A 27867-nucleotide genomic window follows, 5' to 3' on the forward strand; every position below is an offset into this window, starting at 1 on the left:
TGATTCACTGAAAACTGAAGATGTCAGGGAAAGTGTTTCATCTCCAGGAGTCTGACTTCTTTGTGGAACTGGCTGCAAACCAGAGCACTAGGAGAGGATTAGAATCTTGGCTGAATTACTTTGAGGTCTACACATCAGTATCCAAGTTCCACTTAATCACATATTCCCTAGCATATTACTTAACTGAAGGTTGCTGTTCTAACAGCTGCGGGATTGGCGTTATACAGAATTTATGTGGCTTTATCACATCACTTTGATCACATAGGCTCAGTCAAGAGATCAAACAACAACTCCTCAGTGGAGGTTTTCTTACAGGCAAGTTCAAGGAAAGTACTGTCAGGTTAAATATGTAATAATATAATTCATTAAATCCTTAGATGGCAGTTCAGTGGGCTTTGAAGGGTGTAACTCTGCTTAGGATGGTTCTGTAAATGTATGAAATCCTATGTGGTCCCACCCAGGGTTATATATTTTAGAAGGACTTGTGCAACATGGTATATTGCATCCTTATTCCACACTGCTGTTGCTTGATTAAAGGTTGCTTTGAGCCATGTCTAGGGGAATGACACCTCCATCTGGTTCAGGGGAATTGCCTGGATATCCACAAGGGCATAGTCTCTAGTATGCTGTGTACATTGAAGAACAATATCCTCAAAGCTATTATTTTATATTGATTTCTGTCCTCTTTCTTTATCTCTCTTCTGTCCCCAGGAGGAAAAAAGATATAGATAGAAATAGGTTTCTTTTTTAAGATCTTCATTTCAGCACCCCATCACCTCTGTTCCAAGCTGACCAGGACACAATAATACCTATGAGACCACTCTCTGATGAATTAGTCTCTTACGACTTAGCAATTGTACTGCCTAAAGTTTATCAAGAGAACTGCTTGCTGAAAGAGTCCTGTTTTGATTGCTGGACTATGACAGATGCTCCATACATTCCCATCAACATCCCCTCATTGTTTTCCTAATAATATTTTGTACAGCAATCAGTGAATGAACCCATGCTTCTAATACATTAATTGAACAACATGGCAATTGGTATAGTCCATTTTTTCATATGCAAAGTACATTGCCAGGACGCACAGCAAGACAACAGAGGGGGGCATTATAGTGAAAGGAAAACATCGGAGTTTGTTATCTTGAGAAAACAATCCTTGGACTGTGTTCAACCTCTGAGTTTTTCCATTGGGGTTATTACTGGGGAGTTCAAAGAATCAAAAGGTCTTTACTTATCTCACTGTTCATCTTAAAACAAATGAGTTCAGAAACAATACCAGGTTATTATCTCTGATGGACATAGTTCACAATCAGATAGAGAAACAGTGAGTGATGATGAGGCTAGATAAACAGCAAAATTGTGTGGCTTAAATGTTTTGGGATTCTCTGTACCTGTTGGCACCTGTCTCTTCCTTCTAGGTGCATTGCCAGAAAAAATAGAGGAGGGAGGCTGAAACTCCTACCTGCAAATATATGAGGCTTTTCACATGCACATGGGGTTCCGATGATCAGTGTACATCTGGGATCCGTTGTAAACCCAAACCAGAGATTTGTAAAGGGGCCCATTTGGGCCCAAACTTGGCCCCTGTGATGCGCGTCACTTGATGATGTTACTTCCAGAAGTGATGTCATCATGTCTTCAGTGCATGTGCACTTCATACACAGATGAGGAAGATTTTCCTGGTAAGTATCAGGACCCTCCCTGTCCCACCAGGATGGTATAGAGATCAGTTTCCTGGGAGACAATGGCTGCTTTGGAAGGTGGTCTCTGGCATAATAAACCATAATAATCTGTTGAAGTCCCACTCCTTCTCAAACCCCATTTTCACCAGACTCCACCCACAAAATCTCCAGGAATTTCCCAGTCCAGAGCTGGCAACCATACTTACGGCCCCTTTTGCCTTGCAGGATCAGGCATCATGGGCTACACAAATTAGAGTTGCCAACCTACAGGTGGAAGCTGGAGGTCTTCCAGAATCACAATTGATCGCTAGACAACAGAGATGAGTTCCCCTGGAGGAAATGGCTGTTTTGGAGGGTGGCTGCATAAGGCATTATAACCTGTTGAGGTACCTCCCCTCCCCAAACCCTGCCCCCCCCCAAAATCTCCAGGAATTTCCCAATCCAGAGCTGGCAACCCGAGCCCAAATAGAAAATGTAGGCAGAGTTTAGATCATGGTGTGTGAGACCTATAATGATACTATAAGCGCCTCTTTACAGGGCTACAGTCATAAATATTGTTTAAAATGGTCTGTCCTACTATTCAGTCTTTAATTATGGCATAGCTTGACTAGTAATGATAATGCTAAGCAACCAATCAGGGCAGAGATGTCACACACAATTGTTTGTGAGATCTGAAACAGGGAAACAAAACAACCAATTTGATGAGTCCACAGAAACAGTGAGTGCAGTGCACTCTGGTTGCATTTGGGAACTGTTGCTACTGTCTGCTGAGCTCCCAGTGCTTCATTTGGAGGAGTGCCATGTTCTAGTTCCTCACATCTTTTGATTCACTCCTGTAGATAAAAAGGATCCCGACCCATACCTTTGTACAGGAGTCCTCCTGCCTAGGCCTCACCAACGTGGTTCTGTGTAGCGATGTACTTTATGAAGCGGGCAGTCCCATTGCTATCCCCCAGGTGGGGCCTGGAGTTCTCCTGGAATTACAGCCACTTTCTAGACTTCAGTTCCCGTGGAGGAAATGTCTGTTTTGGAAGAAGCACCCTATGGAATCACATCCCTGCTGAGCTCCCTCTTCTTCCCAAACTCTGCCCTTCCCAGGCTCTGCCTCTAAATCTCAAGGAATTTCCCAAGCCAGAGTTGGCAACTGTAGCCATTTTAGTTTATACACATCCACTTGTATTATGAACCCTGGTAGGAAGTCTCTTTAATTGCCTGGCTGCCTGTGTTTCCAGGTACTTACAGTGCAATCCGAAACAGAGTTACTCCGGTCTAAGCCCATTGACATTAATGAACTTAGATTGGTGTAGCTATATGTAGGATTGCACTGTTCGTTTTGTCTGAAACTAACATTCCCTTCCCTACACACAAAAGACCAAATTGCCTCAGTGGTAGAGGGAAATGTTGAACCGAATGGAAAGGGCCTCAATAAGTGCTTTCAAACTTCCTGCCTATTTGGCAGGCCCAGAAGAACCCTAGCTCCAATATGGGCAGTGCACATTCCTGAACTCTAGCAAGGAAATGAGCTGGTGGGTTGGAGGAGGCCAGCTGAAATTGCCCTCAGGAATCACACTGCCAAGAGAATGGGATTCTCTTTATTTGGGCTGAAAACTTCTCAGCAGAGGCCATGCTTAAGGCCTAGCAGTTCTTCTAAAGAAACCTTTTGAAGATCCAGAACAGGCAATGATACACTGAAAGTTCAGTGCATATTCAGGCATTAAAGGGGTGGTGAAAAGAAAGAAAGCAGTCTAGCCCAGAACAAGGTGAGGCCTCTATAACTAGACATTTCACTAGCAAATAGGGTTGCCAGCTCCAGGTTGGGAAATTCCTGAAGATTTTTGGAGGTGGAGCCTGGAGAGGATGGGGTTTAGGGAGGGGAGGGAGCACAGCAGGGTGTAATGCCATAGAGTCCACCCTTCAAAGCAGCCATTTTCTGCCGGCTGGAGATCAGTTGTAATTCCAGGAGCTCTCCAGCTACTACCCGGAAGCTGGCAATCCTACTAGAGAAAGGAATTTTACTATTGTAAAATTGTAAAATATTGTATTGTCCTTCAGCAATGTCCAATGCTAATATGCACCCTATATTTAGTTGATACCTCACCAAGAAGAGTTTCGTGGGTAAGCCCAGGACTTGGGGGTGGTATTTCCCTTTCTGGATTGCACGTTTCACAAGTAACAGCAAGCACCAAAGGGAAGAATGCTACAGGTTTGTGTGATGTTATGGTAACTAAAAGTAATGCTCATGAGAACACAGATTTAATCATCTCAAGCAGGAGCAGGGAGTTGTTGGTTTATAATTTGAATGGGAAAGAATATTAGATTCTCAAAGCTCCAGTACATTCACCTCACAAAGAAGCTGCCAAGCTTCTTTAGGAAACTCAGTAGTGCCTAGGGAGATGAGGAGGATGAACCAATACATTAATTTTTTTACTTCACTTATACTCGTGTTTCTCCCCAGTTGGGACCCAAAGCAGCTTACATCATTCTCCTTTCCTCCATTTTATCCTCACAACAACCCTGTGAAGCAGGTTATGCTGAGAGTGTATGACTAGTTCAAAGGTCACCCAGCAAGCTTCCATGTCTGAGTGGGCATTGTAACCTGGATCTATCAGATCCTAGTCTGACACTCTAACCACTGCACCACAATGGAAAGAAAAGCTCTCTTTAATTCAGTGCTTTTGTTTCCAAGAACATATGCTTGTTAATAGATCCTAAAGAAAACACATAGATGGAAGTCCCATTGAAGTGTTTTAGACCTTTTGCCTGATTCATTCTGTACTCTCTTCCTATCTCTCATAACTACTCTCCTGAAGCTACTTCCCTCTGTACATTTTGCAGTTTTCTATACAGCTCTTTTCCAGGAAAAATCTGAACATTTAATTTCATTTCATTTCTGGTTTAGTTACAAATAAAGTCTGTGTGATGTAGAGGTTACAGACCCCCATTAAAACCGGGAAGTCCTGGATTCAAGCCTCTCCTTGCTATAAAACTTACTAGGTGACCTAGGGCGAATAACTATTTCTCTAACCCTCATCACTTTATTGCTGTAAAGATAAAAACAGAGATAGTGCACTAAACAACAACAATACCTCCTAACACGAGTTAAACAGCATTCTCATGCAGCAGTAAGCTTCGCTGCTTATAACGGGGCTTACTTCCAAGTAAGTGTTATAGTGCATTCACACCAACCCTTCCTTGGGTAAACCAAAGTAGGAAAAGCCAGGCCCTTTTAGCATGGTTGTGTGTTTTACTTTTAAGTACTTCTATTTATTTACTTTTTAAATAGATTAAGAAAATCCTAGGACGCCCGAACACAACTGCGCCTGCGCAAAACTCCCTCGCTCTTCTTCTCCCACCCTGCAAGAAGGCACCGCTTCGGAGCTTCCCTATTCCTCTATTGGTTGATCTCTATTTATGCCTTTGAGCCACAGCTCGTTTGGATTGGTCACCGAATTATGATTACGGCCTGTGATTGGCCCAATGTCACTGGAAGGGCGGAGCCTGCCGGTGTTTGCGGCAAGCGGCAGAGGCGGCGGCTTCCGGGTTCGTAGTAAGAAGCAAAGAGGGGGTCGACTGTCAATACCGGACAATGGGGTAAGTGGCGGAAGGGGGCTGGAGGCGGCGGGAGCGTCGCGTAGCTCCGGCTGTCAGTCGAGCTGCTGGTCAAGGCATCTGGGCTGAGGCGACTTCTTGGAAGAGGGTTGCGGAGGGCTCCCAGGCCTGCCCTGACCCTGCCTGGCAGGGCTCTGCGCGGAATAACGGCGAGGGCGCCTCCGAGGTTCCCCGAGCAATGGGGGTGCTGCCGCCGCTGAGGCTTTTGCCCGGAGGCGTCTCGTTCCTTACTGCCCTCCCACCCCGCAACGAGCTGAGGCGCAAGAAGCCCCTCACGAGAGTCTGGTGCTGAAATCTCCTGAGCAAGGGGTGGTCCCTTTTTGAGGGGCTCCGCCTACCAATTCCTGGGTGTGTGCTCATCACTTAATTTGGATTTATTGCAAATTTAAGGGATAACTATTTGGGGAAGGGAGCTTTGGCTCTGGAAAGCTTCTCTTGTGGGTCTCTAAGGTGCCACTGGACTCAAAATCCTGCTGTTCTACTGCAGGCTAACACGGCTACCCACCTGAAACTATCTTTTAGTAGCTTCTCCCCCCTTTCGTCCCGCATCTTCCTGAGCTCTGACCCTTTGGTGTTTCTTGTGTATTTCCTGATCGTCCTTGTTCTGTATTCACAGTCACAAGCAACCCATATGCACACAACAGATTGCATCCTTTCACTCGGTATAAAAGGATGAAACTGAGAAACAGAAACTGCAGCCCTTGGTTTTCTTGATTTCCCTCAATAACGCAGCTTGGAATCACTGCTTTGCTGGGAAGTGTGTTGTAAAGCTGAAAAGAGTATCCTTTCAGCACTTTTTAAGCACCCTGCTTGTGGGTACATCAAAAGAGTTAAAATTAGTATTAAGGAGTGAGTATTCTGAGCAAATGTTCTTGAGTATACATTGTAGTATGCCATGGGGTAGTGTTCCAGAATATAATGGATTGAGTATAGTTGTTTCTCTGAGGTCTGAGTTAGTAAATAGATTAAAGTAGAAGTATTTGAATTATCACCTGAGAACTTTGACTCACATTGAATCATGATGTGAAGTTGCTTGCTGTTAACGGGTTCTTGCCTCCCAGTTTAAGTGTAGTTACTTCCTTATCTACTTGCTTTGGATATTATAGATACTGCTTTATGGTGATAATATGTTTCAGATAGATTTGGGTCCAGTAGCACCTTAAAGACCAACTAGATTTCCAGGGTATGAGCTTTTATGAGCTTCTGAGAGTCAAAGACAGCTTTGACTCTCAAAATCTCATACCCTGGATATCTAGTTGGTCTTTAAGGTGCTAATGAACCTGAACCTCTGAACCGCTTCTACTACAGATCAGTGCAGCTACCCACCTGGAACTATGCTTCAGATAGTACATGGTTATTCTCAAGTGGTGCAGAAAGTATTTCAGTGTCAACCTACATTTGTGATAGCCTAAATCAAATTCACAATCACAGTCAGGTAACTTTTACTGATGAGCAAATCACAGAAGATGGAATCAAAGGCAATTTCACTGTAACATAAAAATGCTCTTAGTGTCCCATTAGGCCATCTGACTGATTATTTTCTATTCTGACAATGGCTCTTTGAGGTCTAGTCAGACAAAGGTCTTTCCCAGCAGCTTCATAAAGTCCTTTAACTGGAGATGTGCCTGTGATAGAAGCTGAAATCTTCATGCAAAATATATTTTCTGCCATTGAGGCATAGTCCACTCCCTCTTCTTTCGTTTTTACTATGTTCTTCAAAAGGCAGGCCCACATGTGAAAAAAGTGTGTTAAAATATATCCCTTGTATATTTTAGTATACTTGGCAACTGATTCTAATGGTGATCCTTCCCATCTCTTTTAGCTAATTAACATTAGTCTAGTGGCACAAACTTTAAGAGGTAAACATGTTTTAATTCCATAGGGGTGGATAAAGCTGTACCTGGAGCTAATGCATCAGCTTCTGTAAGAACATAAACATGATGCATCCAATGAAGTGGCCTCATGAAAGTTTATGCCACAATACATTTATTAATCTTTAAAACAGGTCTTGACAAGTGTTCTTTAGTTTTAGGAGCCAGTCACAAAATTTAGGAGCCAGATATTTTTCAACCTTCAGGTTTTCCTATTTTAATAACTACATTTTTGCTGCCACATGGCCTAATCCTAGCTTCTTCACAGTTTCTTATGACACAATATTGTCTTGTCGCTAGTAAAAATAAATATGGGAGTAAAGATTACATTTAACCCACGCTCTTCTCATAATTTCATTATTCCTTTTAAAAGCTTCATTTAATTGAATATTGGAGCCAGTATAGAAATCAACTGGTGAAGCCACCATAAAAGTATATACAGTTAACATATGTAGTATATATAGTTATATATACTATATAGTTATAGTATATAAAGATGCAATGACAAGAATTTCATAACATGCATGTTTATGTTGTACAACAAAAATTATTCTGATGTGAAATGATAAATAAGCTATATATTTTATACAGACTGAGAAAGAGACACTACATTAAAATCATTGATGAAAATCATAGGTGCCACAATAAAATTCCTAGGCGCCATGGCAACCTAGGTGCCTGGGATTTGTCAATCCTTGCTTTAAGACATTCATGATTTTTTTTTGTTGGTTTTGCTGCAATTGACAAATATAGCTGTTTCTGAAAGTTGTTTTGTATAACTTTTTTTGAAAAAACAGCAGTATTTTTAAAGGAATATGCAGACGTTTAGGAAGGGTATTATTTTTGTATATATGTCACACTTCTCTGAGCAAGAGATTAAAATTTGATTTCACAAATATTATAGGTTAGAAATAGAGCAGCCATCATATCTTAGGTACCGAATAAATGATTACTACTAGAACAGCTACTCGTCATGTTATGTTGCTGATACTAATATTCAGACTTTTCTGTTCAAGGCAAAGAGTAGTACATGTCTGTGTTTTTTGTTGTTTAGCGCAGCCTCAATAGCTGCTCCCCTTCTGTTAAGCATGTTGTATTATGGACTTTGCTGCTGCTAAACTTTTGAAAAAAGCAACAGCTATGAGGAAAGTATAGCAAATTGCCATGGAGCGATTGGTTCTCCACAGCTTGCAACCAGAGGATGGAAGGTACACTATGGAGATATAAAAGTTCTGGAAATTGTGAAGACATGGGAAAAAAGGATTTTTCAGGAAAAAATGGAAATTTGGGGAGAAATTGGAATATATACAATACTGATTGTCCTATTAAAGCAGATGAACCCTATGCTACCTTTAGATATTTATCTTAATATTTGCTGTCTGAAAAGTAAAAAAGTAGGAGTTAAATCATAAGCACAAGTTTATGTTAAATAACAAAATATATTATTTGGTCAGAAAAAACGTCACACGTGCATAATAAAATTAATAGCATATTTTGAAGTGTAATTAAACTTTATAACATTAAAGCATTGAACTGTTCTATAGTGTATTATTAGCATGCACGTTAAAGCATTTCATTTATGTACAAAAATAGTCACTTTTAAAAATAAAAGTATCAGCACCTCAAGTCTCTAATCAGAATCAGTTTCTGAAACTTTTGATCCTTCATTATTTTCCTTCTGCAGCTCTTTGGAAAACTTCTAAAAGAGAAAATATGTCATAGGAGTTTTTTTCAGTATTCCTAAAAATTTCATTTTTTTCCATTGGAAAATTTGGGGGGGGAAAGCCTTTAAAAAAGGAGGGGCTGTCTTCTCCTTGTTACCTTCTGTGCCACCAGTTTTCATAAGAGGATGGTTAAAGAAGACTGGAGGGGGGAATTGACAGTACAGCTGCAATCCTATGCATGCTTATAAATGAATATTATTTTTAAAATGAATTGAATCCCGTAGCACCTTAGAGATGAACAAGATTTTCAGAGTGTAAGCTTTCAAGAGTCAAAGCTCCATTCTTCAGACACAAGTGGGAATGGAGATCCCTGAGCCCATTGCTACTCATGTCTGAAGAAGGGAACTCTGACTCTCAAAAACTTACACTCTGAAAATCTTGTTGGTCCCTAAGGTGCCACTGGACTCAAATCCTGCTCTTCTACTGCAGACCAACATGGCTATCCACCTAAACTATTTAAAAAATGGAGATAGGATTTCATGTGAACTTAAATGTTCGTTTTGAATTGGGGCTGTTTTGTATATGCTTTATGGTGACTCTGAGTTCTGGAGGTTAGTGAGCCAGCTGTCTTTTGTGTAACTCTTTACTTTCTTGGATCCTTTATCATGTGTTTCTTCCTTTTGATCTGCTTATTTTGTGTTTGTGAGACAAAACATCTGCCTCTTTGGTGGACTTGGGGAGAGTCTAATAGAGTTTTTTCTTATCAAGGCACAGTGAGAGAACCATGCCTTAAAAATACCTTATTTTGAAGGAAATGTTAACTGACAACTCTGTGGATGATGGCCACTCACAGAAGACACCAGGCCATTGTTTTGGGGAAGCATACCAGAAAAGCTGTCAGATAAAACTGACAAGAGTTTTAGAACTAATTGACCAATTAAAGTATCACAATAATGGAGCAGGGTGAACTTCCTACAAAAGCTTTTTAAAAATCTAAATGTGGTAGTGGTGTTCCTGTAACTAAAATATGAAACTTGCTGCTAAAAGCCAGTCTCCTTCCTGGAGGATTTGATGGTATTCAACACAGTGTTGGTTTTTAAAAAGGGTTTAGGGGCAGGAATTATGTGAATTAACATTCTTTTCAGTCTAACTGTTGTTCCAGCTAAATTGCTGGGAAGCATTATGAAGTGAAAGCTAGAATTTGGGAGGCGCCTAGCTCACTAGCATAGCAGATGATTTGTAAGCATTTTGTAAGAACCCTGACCCCGTTCCTAGTTGGACTTCTGCTGTTGGAGAGCTGTTCCTTGTTGCATTAGATAGCATTAGGCATTTTATTCAGAATATAATATATTTAGGATTGTTGTGGTAAAAAGCAAGTCTTGCAATGCTGATGAAGAATCAGCTTGGCTTCTGAGAAAGTCTTGTCAGTCTTTTAGATCTGAGACTATTAAGATGCATGCAGGTAGATTTGATCTGATAGGCACTATTTACTCGAACTTTTGAACAGCTTTTGACAAACGTAAAATATCAGAGAATATTTAATAGTCAAGGAGGAGGGACAGGTCCTCTTACAGATGATTTTGTATGGTGGAATCCCGAAAATACTATAGATCTTCAGAAAGATACCACAAAATGGAGTGACTGGAAAACAGAACGGCAGATGAAATGCTTGTAATTTGCGCTCAATGATAATGTCAGTTTTAGTGTTATTTTGGATTTTTCTCTCTTCCTGTATGTTTCTTTTTGAGATGAGATACATTTATTTCAGTTTGCTATTAACACCTAATAATCCATGCCCATATTTTTTCAAGCAGTTTTGCATCATACAATAGCTTTCTTCCCGAGTTTCATATGCAGTTAGCAACACAGCTTAAAATAAGCAGTCTAACATGGCGGTAAATACGTTTGTGTTAGTGGCATTTTTAAAATGTTCTGCATCTAGGCCTTTGAGGCTGTAATGCTGCCAAGATCATTGACTCTGCTTCCTCTACTGTCTCCATCACAGCTAAACAAACACATTTTTTCCCTCAGATCTAAGCTCTGTTGATGTTTTCCATGATGAAAAAGGAAGCAAACAAAAACATGTAAATGTCAAGTACTGCTATGGCACTTGAAATACAGTTGATTTGTGAGAGAGAATAACGTTAATAATGTTTATGGAAATGCTCAAGAACCAACAGGCTGGAAACCGTAATAGCTCTAACTACGTTCCCATTAAACATGGAAAAGACTGAAAAATAAAAAGTTCTGTTAGAGCTTTTTGGAATATTTATAAAGCAATCAATGGGTTTAGAATGGAGTAATTCTGTTTAGGATTGTGCTGTTAGAGACTTGGATCTGATCCATCTTGAAAATGTATCAAACTGGTGCTAGAATCTAAAATGATTTGTGCATTTCAGTGCATTTGTACATTTTAGTGATGCAGTTTCCATTAATGTTGGGTCTAATCTGTCAGCCTATTCATACCTGGAGTGTTCTTGCTAATAATCTTACGTTTACATTTCAGCTGAGCACATGGCTGTTTTTGAAATTCCTTGCCTGCCTTGGCAAAATCTATTTCAGGTCTTGGTATCCTGAAAAATTATGTCATCCAAGATATTTTATGTGTTTAGTGATGGCTTTTCAGATTGTGAGAGTAGCATATGAAAGTAGCATCCTTCTCCTGTTCTTGATATTCACCAGTTTTAATAAACCTCCCTGATTATGGATAATCCCCTTTTAAAGATGTCTATACTTGCTGTATTTCGGAGCAGCAAATCTCCTAAGTTAATTATGCATGGTTGTACCTTGGAGCAGTTGGTCATGGAGCCAACTACAGAAGGTATGATAATAGACTTGGTCCTCCTGAATTGTGCTCCTTAGGAACTGGTGCAAGATGCAAGTGGTGTTGCAGTGATCAAAACATTATTAAATACAGCATTTATTTTACTGAAAGATTGTACCAGAAGTTCAGTACAACTACATTAGACATCAGAAGAGGAAACATCTACAAAATTAGGGGATTCGTCAAAGAAAGCTGAAAAGGTAGGTGAAGTGGGTCAAGTCCTGTCAGCATACTTGGAAATGATTTAAAGCCAGTGTCTAGTGGGCTGGAGTAGGACCTGAGAGATCCAGGTTCCAATCCCCACTGAGCCGGGGAAGCTTGCTAGGTATCCTTGAGCTAGTCATGCACTCGCAGTCTCATCAGTTTCACAGAATTATTGTGAGGAAAAATGGAAGAAAGGAGAATGGTCTAAGATGCTTTGGGTCCTCACTGAGGAGAAAGGTGGGGTGTAAATGATGTAAATGAGTAAGTAAGCAGATAAATAGAAATTCAGAACGTATTCTGCACATCAGGAAGGGTATCACTAATTATAAGAGGAGAGCAATGTAGTTAACAAGCAAAGTCAAGAAAGCCATAAAAGGTAAGGCTTCCTTTAAAAAGTATGTTTTCTCTAAAAGATGAACAGTAAGGAGCAAAGAAGTGTAAGCTTCTAGTAACACAAATAAAAAGAATCTTTAAGGAGTATGTTGCTAAAAATCTACGTTGAGTCTGGTTTTAGAAAAACGTGGGCTAATAATGTTTTAAATAATCATTAAGACTACACCAAACTGAAGAAGGTGAAGAGAAACGGCATGATTTCTTTGCTTTTTCTCTCTGGAGAGAAACATAGGATATTTGCTTACATCAGAGCTGTTGTTGGAAAAGAGTCTACTAAAGATAATTACAGATGAAAGACTGACAAGACAAATTGTAACTAGTCACTGCGTCTGGATGGCATATATTCAAGGGGCTTAAGTAATTCAGATGTCAAATTGTTGATTAACAAAAACATATAATTTATTGCTAAAGTTGGCTTCCCTTCCAGAAGAGTCCAGATAACAAAAGAAAGACTGATTTGTGAAAAGAGATCTAGAAGAGATCCAGAAAATTATAGGCCAGGGTTAGGTTGCTTAATGTCTATTCTGAGTAAATTGATAGAAGCTATTATTAAAAGTTGAATGATTAAGCATATAGAAGAACAGCCCTTGCTGAGGAAGAATCAGCATGGCTTCTGTAAAGGCAAGTTCTGCAGGGTGAATTGGCCATTTACTAGGAATCGGCAGCTGCTGTGAGTCTGCCTAGTGGTAGGAGGAGGAGCACAGTGGAGCTTGGCTTTGTCCTGTTGATCTGAAAAGCCCCAGTCACTTTAGTCTTGTGAATTCTTCCAAATCATTTGATTAATTTGATCTCTAAAATTGCAGTAACTAATGTTCAGAGGTGTCACTTCAGAAATAAAAATGAAATTGCAAAAGTTACAAATTTAATTCTTTTATTTCAAACTGAAGAATTTTTAAAATAGTGCTGCACTTTAGAAGTCATAATATGAAGGAACTTCAGATCATTCTGTTATTGAAACTTGTCGGGGGAGGGAGTTAACATTATATGACTTAATCATGTTCTCATTTTAGAAGTTACCTTTTCCCTTGTTTTATTTATGTTCAATTAGAAAGACAGATCCAGTCTTTTGGAACTTTGAGAATTAGTCAGTACAAAGAGTATACACTGTATACCCTCCAGTTCACAAAATGTTTGTTATCCTATAATTAAAGTAGTTGGCAATTGTTTTCTAGCTTGCCCGTGGTGTGCTATACAAGAGAGGCTTTGTCACCTTAGCTGTACCAAGTCCCCCACCCCCAACAAATAAATGGCTTTCCTTGTAAAGTTCTGTTGTCTGTTATATTCTGGGATAGTGGAGTTTGTGGTACATGTGCATGCATCCATTTTTTTCTGAGCATTTTCCTGCTTCATATGGTATGATGCTGTGTTTAAATATTGGATTTAGTGAGAGTTCTGGATATTCAAATGTTTATCAGTTGGAGCCAGATGTGAGAACTAAATAACATGTGTTACTGTTGTTCATAGTCTTTAATAAAATATTAATTATTCCATTATTAATACAGTTATTCCATTATTAATGTCACAAAATTATTCCTTAAGTAGCAATATGGGGAGCAGTGTTGGACTGAGCAGTATCCGCATAGAATTTATTGTAAGGTTACACCGAACTCTTGTTTTTACTGTGAAAGTCTAGTGCTGCTGCTCCTCTGGAATTTGCTTCCTTGCCTTGGAGCTGTTTGTGATTACACTTTGCTTTGTGAAGTAGGAACACATTTTTTACTTGAAGTATTTGAGTATTGTTTGAAATTCACTAATTAGTTGGATTATTTAATATTACATGAATTCAAACCACTTTATTTATTCAAAATTTATATCCTGCCTCTTAATATAAAGTGCTCTCCCAAATATGTTGGTAATATTTAATGAAAAAGTGTCAAGCATCATTAAAGGAAGTTAAGATCATTTTTAAGTACGCCTATCCGGGAACAGCGCATTTCTCTGATACAAAGCAAGAACTTTTTAAAAGTTCAGCAAGTGTTTTTATTACCATGAAGGATTAAGCTGTGACAAAAGTATGCTAGAACTAGAATCAACTGTATTGCCAGCTACTGGTACAATATTATTTACTCCTTCATGCTAATAACATCTAATTATTATAATGAGGTCAAATTTAGAATACTTTCAGAATGTAGAATATGCATAAAGACTGTAAAGAAACATTAGTTGATAGGAAGTACATTATCTTCCGGAATAAGGTTCTAGTGAAAAGCTTGGCCCACAGCTCAGTAGGTTAAATTATAGTTACTGTAACACTATACTTTTAAACATTTATTCACGTTATTTATAGTCCACTTGTCTCATTGAGACACAAGGTGAATTACACAATCAGTAGAATAAGACATCTGATAAGTGAAGTGATAGCACTGGGATTACAGAAATAGGAAACAAAGCATAAATATTAGACAGGATATGTTATGAATGTCAAAAGGTGGAATTACAGTGTAGCAAGAGCAAGATACAACAAACAGTTAATACAAGCAGGGGATCTGCAAGGACTTCTAGGGGGTATCCCATTTTACTCTTCCCTGCTCTTTCTTTTCCCAGGAAGTCCCCATAGCCTCTCCCCTTTCCCTGCTTCTTCTCATTCATTTCCCATTTCCCAGCCAATCTACCTTTATCTACTCCCCTGACTTCAGCTTTCTCTCCATTTCTCCACCTGGCAGCCTTTTCCAGGAAAACTCTGATCCAGTTGTGTGGTGCCAGCCGCTAGGCTTGGCCAAGTTGTGTAGTGCCGGCCAGGCTGGGGCAAGCTGCACAGTGGGAACCAGGGTGGATTTGATTTAAATCAAATCATGATTTAAGTCCCTAGTCGGTAAGAGTATATTTAAATCATGGCTTTCTACATAAAGACACATTCTTGCTGGTATAATCTTAATATTTACAACCAGATGAAGGCTTTATTTTAGAATATCTTTTCAGATTAGTTTTACAGTTATGTCAAAAACTTACTGACTTGGTTATACTATTAGAAACACATCATAGATAGTTCACCTCACAATTTCATAATTATCTATCTCCAGTTTAATAGGTTACTCATTCATATTTGGACAGCTTTTCTGCTGTACTTTATTGGAGGAAGAAAAATAATTATTACCTTAATAATCACCATTTAAATAGTTTTATTTAACTAAAACAATAACATAGCATATATATTCTTGTATTTGCTTAAACATCCATGTTTGTTAACTGATGTGATTAAACAAAATATCTTTAAAAAAACATTTAAAAGTCTTTTTAAATCTATGGCGGTTCCTAGATGGTTGGCTTTTTTCTTTCTTTTAGGTGATATACTGTGGATGTGTGATGTATATGATGTGACTCTCCAAGACAAATAACTCTGAAACTATAGAACAGGAGGACGGTGAGCTCGAAGGTGGATAGTTTCCAGAATCCTTTATGTTGATGATGGATTCCTCTAAACCAAAAAAGTCGATGATGTTATTTTATTATTTATACCATTTCTGCTTATTTAGTATTACTCATTGTATTCACTGCCACTCAGTACTTCCCCTCAAAAAGGAATATTTGCTTGTTTCAACTCTTTATCTCTTCATAACAACTGTATCAAAATGACAGTAACATGCAGTAATAACAAATATAATTTTGCTCAAACATGACAGTTCCTCAAGGCAGTCTTTAAATATGATGAAATCAAAATGTTTACCAACCTGAAGATCCTGCCTGTTCAAATATGTTCCTTTTGTCAACTTCAACACAACACTTCTCATGATACCGTTTCATTCGAGCCACCAGGCCTTGCTTTTCTTTGTTGCAGTGTTTGCATTTTGCCACATACCTGCCTTGCCCATAGGTAGAGGAACTTCATTAAAATATTTCCAAACAGGGTCTCTTTCACAGCCTGCTGCCATTACAGGGTTTCTCCTCCAGTGAAAGAATAATATGATAAACCTCAGGCTATACACACAAAGATCCAAAGACTTTTGGAATATTCTGCTCAAAAGGTTTCACTTTCATTTTTACTGCTTGCCCCTTCCTCCTCACACTTTGCTTTTTGTACAGATCTGTTCCACTTGCAACCATCTTCTATTTATTGAATTTTTTGAAACTTAGTACTTAAGAGGTAAGGAGTTGATCTGTGTACGTAGATTTGCAAAAGAACAATGAGATTGAGGTCTTTTTCTCAAGTCTGTTTATTTTATAACATTTTTCTGTGAAGAAGAGGCATGTGATCTCTGCAGACACAAATTCACAGTTTTGAGGTCTAAAAAAACCCCCAAGCATCTGTGATAATATCTTCTAGACAGAAAAGTTGCCCAATAATCTTACAGAAACCTCTGGAGGAGCCTGACATTGTGAATGAATTAATGGAATTCATTTACCAACAATTTTAAACATTGCATGAATATAAAGCCTGCATCATGAGATATATATCATGATGGACTATAACGTATCTTAAATAGAAAACTCTCCTTAGATAGATTTTTCTTAAAAAACATTTTATTTAAAAAATCCAATTTAAATTAAAAAATCCAAATTAAATTTTAAAAATATGATTATTATTATTATTTTTAAATCGTTGATTTTTATCCACCCTGGTGGGAACCCTATAAGCACTTAAGAGAGAAAGAATTTCACTGTGTCCCACTTGTCACACTATTTCCTTTTTCTGTACTCCTAGTAGCCCCAGTATCCTCAGATTTTCCAATTTCCTTCTCATTCACCTGAGTCTTCCAGAATCTAGACTGAAACTTTTTAACTACTGCACAAAACTGCCTTTTGTGGGGTGGCTACAGTTGAATAGTAGCAAGCGGCCAAACCTGGTGTGTCACACAGCTTACTAATGTATTCTGTTATGTACTACCTTATCATATCAGTAAACACCAGTTGAAAGGAAAGTCTTTGTAGCAAGATAATGGCCTCTGAATGAGGGAATGGCAAGCAGAGCTCTGAGCCAAAGAACCATCCTTGCAGAAAACTTGGTCTGAACTGCTGGTTACCAACTTCCTCCTTATTCTTGGAACCTGGCAGTATTGTAATTGTTTTCTATCCTTTCCCTGTAACTTAACAGGCTACAAGCCATACATCAAGTATTTTATAAGTAGTTTATAACTCCATGGATAAATACGGCTAGATCACATGTACATTTTTTTTTATCTTGCCTGACAGCAAGATATTTAATTTCTGTTGTTTTAAATCCTCTACTATTTTTTTTAAAAAACTGTTTTGTTTTGAAGATTGACTTAAGGTACGTTGTTAGCGTCTATGTAATTTAAATAGTGGAAGTAACTAATTGAGTTGGCCAGCACCTTTTCCTGTTATTACCTCTTCAGCTCAAACACATTTGACGACTTCCATAAGAAGGAAGGAGCTGGCGGACTATCCTGCTGGATTCTTGCCTGGTTTGCTCTGCATCCGCTGTCTTAATTAGATCTACCATACCTGCCCCACACCAAGTTGTTAGTCTGAAAGCAGTATCTTGGAGGTCCTTGTGGACTTGTATTCCTTGTTTTTAATGCTGTATTTTATAGCATTTTATTGTTTTATTAATGTTTATTGTTGTTTATGTTATTGTGACTGCCCTGAGCCCACTCACAGGGAGGACGGGATATAAATCAAATAAATAAATAAGATAAATAGCTATAAAAACACATGTAACAAATAAATGCATTAAAACTTCATTTATAACATAGTATGGCCCACAGGAGTAGTTTCAGAATTCTTTTACTAACCTGGGCTGATAAGATTGGGCTAGCCTGGCTGCCATTTTTATTTGCAGAAGGTAAATAGAAGAAGAGACTGTATATTGTGTGGGCCAATATGTGTCAGTGGTACACATATATCCACATCTCTGCATGATCTCTCCTACACCGCTCTTTATCCTAAATGGTGAACAGATTTTCCACTTGCTGCACAATGCATTCTTTTGCAATGGTCTGCATTTTCCATGGGAGTGAATGGCAACCATTCTTTTATATGTCAGAAAGCAGGGGTGCTTTCAGGTATGCTGTTGAAATGTGAAGCTAAATCTGATTTCTGCCCAAGGACTTAACTATTGAATATCAAGCTTGAAAATCTGAAATAGCCTCCCTTTATCTGTATAACCTCATCCTCTATTACTTTTCTTGACTGCTCAAAAACATGATAGAAGATTGAACTGATGCTGAGATATCAGATTATATTAATGGTGTAACTAGGGCTGCCAGATTCCTGGTAGGGGCTCCCAGCCTCTCCCCACGCCCCACTCCCCTGGCCAGCGAGGGGAAAAGGCATGGAGAATGGGCCTGGGAGGCAAAGTACCTCCCAAGTAAACCTACAGAGTGAACTCCCCTGGTGGGGTGCAACAACATCATTTCCAGGAGTGACATCATCATGGTGGCCACAGAAATGCTCCTGCATTTTGCTTGGGACCAATTTGGCATTCCTGCAACCAGCATAATAACATCACTCCCAGAAATGACATTGTTACAACTTGCCAGGAGCATGTGTGCTTTGCACACACATGAGAAGGATCTTCCAGATAAGTGCCTCCCCCCCCCCACCACCAGGAGGGTAAGGGGACCTGGCAATCCTAAGTGCAAAAGAGAGAAATTTAATTGTCTGTTGAATGTACTCCTGTTGTACAAATTGGCCCAGTCCTGTATTTTGATTTTTAGAAATGGTGTATTCCTCACCCAAACATGAGCACCCAGGTTGAAAGCTATATCCATTTGTAGCAGATGTGTGGATTTAGTACTTGCATGTTGCCATGACTCTGCTGCGTGAGATGATTACACATCTTCCATGTGATGCATTAAAACTGTTCTCACACTGACATATGAAGACTAAAAGTGAAACTCCTTTAGTATGTCCAAGAGAGACAATGTGTGTGTTAAAATTAGTCCTGTATCTTTATAGTGTTGCTTTGCAAAATAAACTTTTTTTTCTCTTTTCAGTCATTTAGACCCTACTGAAATATTATAGCAATGGACCCAAGAAATGAAAGTATTGTTCCCAGTATCACTCAGTTGGAAAATTTCCTTACAGAACATGACTCTAATGTTGTTTGGCTCCTAGTTGGTATGTAGAATTTGTTGTGTTAAATATTACTTGTATTTTCCAATATTGTAAAATAATCCATTTTATATTCAATATAGATATATCTGTATCCGTAATAAAAGAGTAGATTAACAACTATCAATAGCTCTAATGTATAGATAGGATAACTCATGATGCCCAGTGTAAAAAACAAACCAAACCTTTTCAATAAGGTAATTTCAAAAATAGAGTTTAAACAGTCACAGTTATTTGACTTATATACTGCCCCCCCCCCCACTCATCTCCTTGCCAAACCAAAAATTGGTTTTCACTGATTTGGTATGATGGCATGAACAAGTGGCAGCTGATTGCTTATAACTGCCACTACTTCATTTCCTAGGATGGAAAATTAGAGAAAACTGTAAATAATTCTTCTTCTTCTAACAGCTAAATAACTTCCCCCCCTTAAAATCCAACAAGAACTATGTATGCATACAGGCAGATCTGTTTGTGCTGGTTTTCTTTGTGTATTTTAAATAACTCTTGCATGGTCCCAGGGTGCTGATTTGTCCTGTTGTGTGAGATAACTTTCAATTTGAGGATGTGAACAGGATTCTTAGAAGTTTGATACCTACCATGTACTTTTATGACCCTTGCCCCTCCTGGTTACTTAAATCTGCTGGGGGTCGGGAGACTGTCTGAAAGACAGTAAATGCCTCCCTGAGAAGGGGTGGATGCTTCTGCCTTGAAGTGGGCAGTGTTGTGTCTCCTGCTAAAGAAACCTGCTCTGGACTCAGGAGAGTTGACTAATTATTTTCCAGGCTCAAATGTACCATTCTTAAGGCAATTGAATGGGTAGTGGCTGGCAAACTTCAGGGATTCCTAAATGAAGTGGATTGTTTGGATCTTTTCCAATTTGGTTTCACATCTGGTCATGGAAACGAAACAGTCTTGGTCACATTGGTGAACAACCTTTGCTGGGAGATGGGACAGGAGGAATGCAACTGTGATAATTCTCCTGGACCTCTCAGTTACCAGTCATGGTAACCAATCTGGATCACCCTTCGAGGTTGGGACTAGGAAGCACTGTTCTGTGGTGGTTTCAGTCCTATCTCGAAGGTAGATTTCAGAGTGTGGTGCTGAGGGACCTTTGATCCATCCCCTGACCTGTGACCTACAGTGTCCTGCAAGGTATCATCTTGTCCCACGCAGTTTTCAGCATCTATGTAAAGCTGCTGGGAGAGTCATATGGGGATTTTGTCTGAGATGCCACCAATATATGGGTGACACCTTTATTTTTGCACTTCCAGCAGATCTGGAGGCAGTTTTGAAATGGATGAGGGTAAACAAAACGAAACTTTAATCCCGAGAAAACGGAGATGTTACTGGTGGGGAAGGTTTGACCCTGGAAATAAGATATCTCTTGTTCTAGATGGGGTTGTACTTCCCCTAAAGAAGCAGGTTTGTAGCTTGAGGGTGTTGCTGGACCTAGGCCTCCTGTTGGACAAACAGGTGGCAGCTGTGGTCAGAGGTGTCTTTCACCAGTTTCAGCTGGTGAATCAGCTACAGTCCTTCCTGGGTGGGAACAAGCTTGCCACTGTGATGCATGCCCTAGTAACATCTAGATTAGGTTACTGCAGTGCGCTCTACAAGGGGCTGCCCTTGAAGACTGTTCAGAAGCCAAAGTTGGTACTGAATACTGTGGCCAGAGTTTTGACTGGAGTAGGTCGTAGGGACCATATTACTTCAATCTTGTTCCCTCTATACTGGCTCCCAGTTGGCTCAATTCATGGTGCTGGTATTGACCTTTAAAGCCCTGTACATCTTTAGGCCAGGATACTTAAAGGACCGCCTCCCATATGAACCTAACTCTCCACTCCATACCATCTTGGGTTCATACTCCTGCTCATCCTCCAATGTGATTTATGCCATCACGTATTAGCAATGTCCTTTCACCCTCTACATTGGACAAACTTGCCAGGCTGTGACTCAAGAAAGCATGTATCCTACAACAAATTTTGTTAGTCTTATAGGTGCTATTGGACTCTTGCTCTTTTCTACTGCTACAGACAGACTAACATGGCTACCCATCTTGATCTAGCTCCACTCTGGTAATCTTCAACGGCCCGCCCTGCTTCGGGTGCTTCCGCCATCTGAGGCTAGACAGAAGGCAAACCAAGAAAGGGCCTTCTCAGTCATGGTGCCAAAACTTTTGAACTCTGTCCCCTGGAAGATTAATCTATTCCCCTCTATTGTTGTCTTCTGCTGAGGTATATGTGAGAACGCTTAGTTGCTTTGTTTGGCATACTACTAGTAAACTATTGCCCCCCCCCATTTTGGTGTAATGAGTAGGGGCATGTGCTTCGGGCTTCCAATTTGGGTAAAATACCTGAATCGGACCCGATCTGTAAAGATTCGGTATTCCTGAATCGGAGCCAGCATGCTGGCCCTGATTCGGAAAATCCTGAATCAAAGCTTCCCGAAGCATTAGGGTTGTTTCCGGAAGCTTCGGGGCCAGAGTTTAAAGGGCAGAGTGAGTAACTGTTACAAAATTAGTAGAGAGCTTCATCTTCCTATTCTGCTTATATGCATATGGAGCTCATTGGGTTATTGCATTGTCAATGCTTTGGTTGGAAGGCTATAATGTGTAAAACGTGGTATCACAGCTGAAGCTACTGATATTATTATTTATTGTTATGAGCGTTTTAATTGCAAAAGGCTGTACAGTTTAAACTGGTCTAATGCATGTGTTAATTTCTTTTACAGCTACAATTTTGTCCTGTGGCTGGATTATTTACCTAACTTATTACAACTCCCGGAACATTGGATTTGTTTTAACATTTGTTCTTAATAGATTATATAAAAATGGATACATTCATATTGGTAAGTCTTCTTTGTGTTTAGGTAAATACCTTAGAATAAACAAAAAACTATTGTGGTAATAATACAGGCCCAGATTTGTCCTGTTATTTCAATAAAAAAAGCAAATTATGCGTTTATCTCATCTGCACCAGTGAAATCTTAGGATTTAATTTTTCTTCGCTGTGAATGTATTATGTGTGTAAAGTTAATACCAACGATTGTTTACTTATCAGAGACCTTACTTTAAATGCAGGTTCCTTCTCCTTCTCTGTCCTATCCGGAAAAGTCATGGTTCGAGAAATCTATTACATTACACCAGACATGTCTATCAGGTATTTAACTTGTTTGTTTACCACTTATTTCAGATTTGTGCAAGTTATAGTGCTTATTCCCTATAAACAAGATTGTCCTCAAACAAAAATACAGCTCAGGTGATAGTCTTCGTTTGGACACCTGTACTGTACCATTATTCTTATAATTCAGTATAATATGTTTGCAGTTTTAGCCCTTTTACTGTCATTGTATTGATTTGTATTTCTAATGCACATTCCAATACTGTTCTTCCCCAAAAGAAATGTGACCATTAGCAGGGCTTTTTTTTGAGCTGGAACACCCCAGAATGGTGTTCCAGCGCCTCTAAAAAATACTCGCATGATTGGTGTCACGTGGATATTTTTAAATGGCCCTTTTGGGCCCATTTGGGCTCGGCTTGTGCCTGAAATGACCTGGATCGTGTTGCTGTCAGGCGGAGGAGGGTTCCTTCTCCCGGCAGTAGCCTGTTCCAGGCCATTTCGGCTCTAATTTGGGCCGTTTGGGGGGCATTTTAGCCATTTTGGGCCAATTTAGGGCCCGAAACGGCCTGGATTGGGGCTGAAATGGTCAGGATCAGGCTGCTTCCAGGTGAGGGACAGTTGCCCTGCCCGGCAGCTGACCATTCCAGGCTGTTTCAGCCCTGATCCTGGTCGTTTCAGGGCTGTTTTGGCCATTTTTGGCCCAAAATTGGCATGATCGGGGCTGAAACAGCCAGAATCGGGCTGCTACTGGGTGGGGGAGAGTTTCACCACCTGGCAGCAGCCCGATCCAAGTCATTTTGACCGCAATCCGGGGCATTTTGGCCATTTTGAGCCAATTTAGGACCCGAATCGGAGCCAAAATGGCCCATATTGGGGCCAAAATGGCCAGGATTGGGCCTCTGCTGGACGGGGGAGCACTCCCTCACTCAGTAGCAGCCCAATCCTGGGCATTTGGTGCCCCTTTTGGCTATTTTGGGCCCAATTCGGGTCTAAAAGGTCCAGGATCATGCCTGAAACATTCTCCTGCCCAGCAGGATCGTGCCTGAAACATTCCCCTGCCAGGCAAAATGGCCAGGATCGGGCCCGAAACATTCCCCTGCCCAGAAGGATCAGGTTCGAAATGGCCAGGATTCGGGCCATTTTGACTCCGATCTTGGCTGTTTGGGGCCCTATATTGGCCCAAAATGGTGGCCCAATCCTGGCTGTTTTGGACTCGATTCTGGGTATTTTGGGCCCCTTTTGGCCATTTGGGGCCCATTGGGCCCAAAACGGCCAGGTTTGGGCCGCTACTGGGCCAGCGAGTGCTCTGTCATGCAGCAGCAGTCCCTTCCAGGCTGATTTGGGCCATTTTGTTCCCATTTTGGCCCACTTTGGGCCCAAAATGACGTTTATTGTACCCTAAATGGCCAGGTTCGGGCCGCTGCTGGGCAGGGGAGTGCTCTCCCATGTGGCTGCAGCTTGTTCCAGGCTGATCCAGGCCTTCTTGGGCCAATTTTCTCCCATTTTGGGCCCAAAACAGCCTGAATCAAGCCATTGCCGGGTGCAGGAGTGCTCCCCTGCAGCGGAGTGGCCCATTCCTGGCCAATTTTAGCCTTATCCCAGCTGAATCAGGCCCTGCCATGGACCATGGAAGCGCTTCTGGGGCGGCTATGGCCTGTGTGATGACATCACTTCCCGGAAGTGACATCATCACACAGTTTTGGGAGTGTAGTGAGAAGTGCACCACTTCCTCCTGGGAGTTGCCCCAGATGAGAGTACCCCCACCTCCCCCAGAAAAAAAGCCCATTACTGTTCTTTTCTGCACTATTTTCCTCCCCTACTCCAGTTCTGTTAATCATATGACACTCAGGAAGGATCCCCTCAGGAGTGTCTATATAAGGTTTCATGCAGAAGTCAGTGCTTATTTTCTGTTAATAGAAACTTTCATTAAATATGTGTAAACTAATGTATATTGTGTTAAAAAAGGTTGGGAAAGATCAGTGAAAAAATATGAAGTTCTCTTTTTAAAAAAAGATAGTGATCATTCCTATGCAGGTCCCATTTGTTCTTGTGCTGGTTCCGCGACTTGGATTAGATTAGTTGGAAATGGAAATCAGTTGAATAGTTAGGATGGTCCTTTCATGACCTTCAAAAAAGCAATATAAAAGAAAGTTATTATTCTGTAGGGGCTGTTGCTATTTTTATAATTCATTACTTATAAAACATGCAGAATAGTTGTTAATGTCTCTAACTATGTAAACATGTATTTTAGAATCCAAGATGGATTTCTTATATTTCGTTGGTGGAAAATGTACAATCCAAAGCAGAAACAGCACGGTAAGTTTTCTCTTAAGCTTAATGCATTTAAAGGTATAACGCTTTAATGCTGGATTTTCTTTCTGGAAAAGAACTCTTCTAGAATGTGGAAGCAGGTTATTCCTTCCTTATATTTAGTAAAGGGCAAAAATAGTTATATTTATGAAAATAACTTTGAAAGGTCCAATATATCTGTAACATATCCAGTTTAGCTCAACCCTTACTTTGTCACGAGTAAATAAATATTACTGGTTGTAAGGTGATTTTCCTTTAATTATATACTGGATGCTAACATGCCTGGGAGTTAATAACATTTCATTTGTTTTGTATTATTTAGTTATATGAAAGTAGTTCTTTTGTTCATTTGCTCTATTCTGGCTTGCTCTAGTCTTAGGAGTGCACAGGGTTAACTAAAGGGTTTTAAGCCAGTAAATTTGCAAAGCACCCTGCTCATATCTCATATTAAACAAACACCAAGAAAAAAAATCCAAGACAATAAATTAGTAGAACATAAGAGGTACCTTGCCAAAGCATGGTATAACACTTCCAAGCAAGACATGAGAGCAGCAGTCCTCTTCTGCCATCGGACTCCTCCAGCAAGTGGTGGTCAGATTTATGAGGTTATAGTTTTGTGTGCTTTCCATTAAATTTGTTTAGGCCTTTTTAGGTGTGGCTTTTTTAACTTTTTATTTTTAAAGAGGATTTTTTGTCTTTACAACAGAATTAACCATAACATTTCATACTCATTTAGATGTATCTTTTTATAAGCTGTCAGACTAGTGGCCATTGCCACATTTTGTGGTAGTGCATTTTATAAGGAATCCATTCATAACCCCCGTCAGATCCATACACCTCTAGACAAAAGTTGGAAAGGGGTGGATGGGGTGAATCACAAAATGACTTCCATAAGGGCTGAGTTCAGTTTTAAGACATTGGGAGGTTCAACAAAATGTTTAAAAGGTTCCAAGCTTTCTCCTGTGATAGAAGCAGCAGTTTCCAAATGGGTGCTCCTGCAGACACAAAGGTGATGCCTCCTGGGCTCTTCTGAAGTGCCTCCTACTGCAGAAAAGTGGCAAAATGTCTGGCTTGGATTTTTGCTTGGGGAAGTGATGCTGTGGGAGAGAAGCAAGTGGGCACCAGGAAGCACATTGGCAAGTGTCATGGTGTCTATATAAATACCATACTGGGAATTGTTGGATTATCTTGAGAAAGATTGATTGACCTAATGCCATGCATTAAGTTTGATGGCTGAGTGAGGATTTGAATCTGGTCTTCCCCAGTCCTAACCCAACAGTTTGTGTCACATTGGTTCATGGGATCTTAGTGATGGATCTGATGGCGGATAGAATCTGAATGCCATTATTGAATTGCTTGGTGCAAAGAGGCCAAGATTGGCAAAATTCAAGGTCATTTCTGATAACTCGTGGTTAGTGGTAAGAGTTTTAATGGCAACTTTGATCTGTGGAAGATCTCTCTTGTATGACAGGTTACTGTGGGATCTCATAGTTGATATCTTTATGAACTGCACCAGTGGTGCCAATTAAGTGGTCTTTTGTATCAGAGGAATGAGTACATCTTTCCATAATGAATAAATCACTAGTGCAATTTTCTAAGCACTCTGTACCATACCTCTCCCCACTGTGCACTTTTCCACACATTATAGGGAGCACACACATTAGAACATCATCCTGAGATTGACCTACATAAAGGATCATCTCTCCTGTTACAAATCTGTGTGCCAGTTTTGCTTTTCTCCACCATTCTTCCCATACGTTTTTCTGTCCAAAACCTCAGCCCGGTCAAGAGTATTTTGGAAATGGTGCTGTTCATATGGAACATATTTCTAGAAAATGTTAGTGAGATTCCCACCCCCTGCTTTAGGAAGCACTGTTTTGTTTAGGAGGGTGTTCAATTTTTTTAAAATAATTTTTTAAGGTAATTTTTTTAAAACATTGTCTCTTTTTGTAGTAAATTCACAAACATTTTATGGTATATTGGGTTTATTTCTCTCCCCTACTGCATCTAATATTAACACATTTTTAATGGGATAACAGTTTCCTTCACTGATCATAGTTAGAGGTCAATAAATTATTTTATTGTATGATATACAGATATACAAGCTGGACCCTGTGAGTAATTGCTTGGAATTGGGGGACAATAGTTCAGACCCTCTTATTTCCCCTTCCAGGATTTTTTTTTACTTATCAGGCTAGTCTTCCCCCATCCCATGGTCCTTTAGTTGACCATCTTCTGCTCTTAAGATTTTGTTTGTTATGGAACATACATAGTTTCATTAGGTCGGTTTCCCCCCGACCCTGCATACATGATAGAGCTCCCTGTATAGTTAGAAAGATATCTGCCGATCTGTAGTCCAGGTTGCAAGTTTATATATAGGGATCCAACCACCTTTTCCATCTATAGGGATGGATCCAGCCAGCTTTTCCATCTATGAAAAAGGGAGGAAGGATAATTTTTGACCTCCCAAATCAGTTATGCTGTCTGTCACGGGCCCTGCATGGACAAAAGCCATGTTAGACCAGGGCTGTAGGCAAAGAGGAGAGTTGAGCAGGACTGAGTGGAAAAAATGGTTGGATTCAGCCCGTAGGGATCAACGAAAAATATCCACATGTATTAAAAGAGAAAAGGAAATGATCCCGTTTTGTGTTGTAAGTGTAAGGCAGAGGGCTTTTTGGAGGGGAATTTAGTAAACTTTCACTTTTTTATCTTTGTAGAGAAAGATGTAAAGTGTAGAAAGAAGTGGTTTGAAACTGTCTATTTCAGAGACCCAGTTTACACAAATGGAATATTAAAGCAGTTCATGTCTCTTGAGTAAATCTAATGGGTTTGTCTTTAAAGAAAAAACATCCTCTAGGTAATTATAGAAAAAATGTTTTTAATTAGGTCGTACTATTTGTAACTGAAGATTCGGCACCTCACCAATGTGCTATATCATTACATGTGATCATGTACTGTTTCAAAGTTATCTTTTCAGACTGCTAATTAATTAAGTTATTGGCATGTATAAGCAAATGTCACCTGCTACAATCCGTTATCTGTAAAGGAGTTAGATGCAATATAAACTTTAATTTAAGCATGAAAGCAGAAACTGGACAGAAGCAGATGAGGAGAGGACAAAACTAGAGCAGCCTTGCAAATGGGAGACTGGCACTGTGTTATATTCTTAATGAGAAAAGT

The 27867-nt window shown here is 39.9% G+C and overlaps 1 protein-coding gene across 1 annotated transcript in view; it reads left to right on the top strand.

Moving 5' to 3' along the window:
- The first annotated feature begins 5222 nt into the window (after positions 1–5222).
- Positions 5223–27867, top strand: part of BLTP1 (bridge-like lipid transfer protein family member 1) — a 169645-nt gene continuing 147000 nt past the window's right edge. Inside the window, exons 1-6 of the mRNA XM_054989703.1 lie at positions 5223–5273; positions 15530–15620; positions 19141–19264; positions 21989–22105; positions 22338–22416; positions 24629–24693. Coding sequence (XP_054845678.1) covers positions 19171–19264; positions 21989–22105; positions 22338–22416; positions 24629–24693 — 355 coding nt within the window. The 5' untranslated portion in view covers positions 5223–5273; positions 15530–15620; positions 19141–19170. The remainder of the gene's footprint in view (positions 5274–15529; positions 15621–19140; positions 19265–21988; positions 22106–22337; positions 22417–24628; positions 24694–27867) is intronic.

This window comes from Eublepharis macularius, chromosome 10 (assembly GCF_028583425.1).
Source record: "Eublepharis macularius isolate TG4126 chromosome 10, MPM_Emac_v1.0, whole genome shotgun sequence".
In the NCBI taxonomy this organism is placed as follows: domain Eukaryota; kingdom Metazoa; phylum Chordata; class Lepidosauria; order Squamata; family Eublepharidae; genus Eublepharis; species Eublepharis macularius.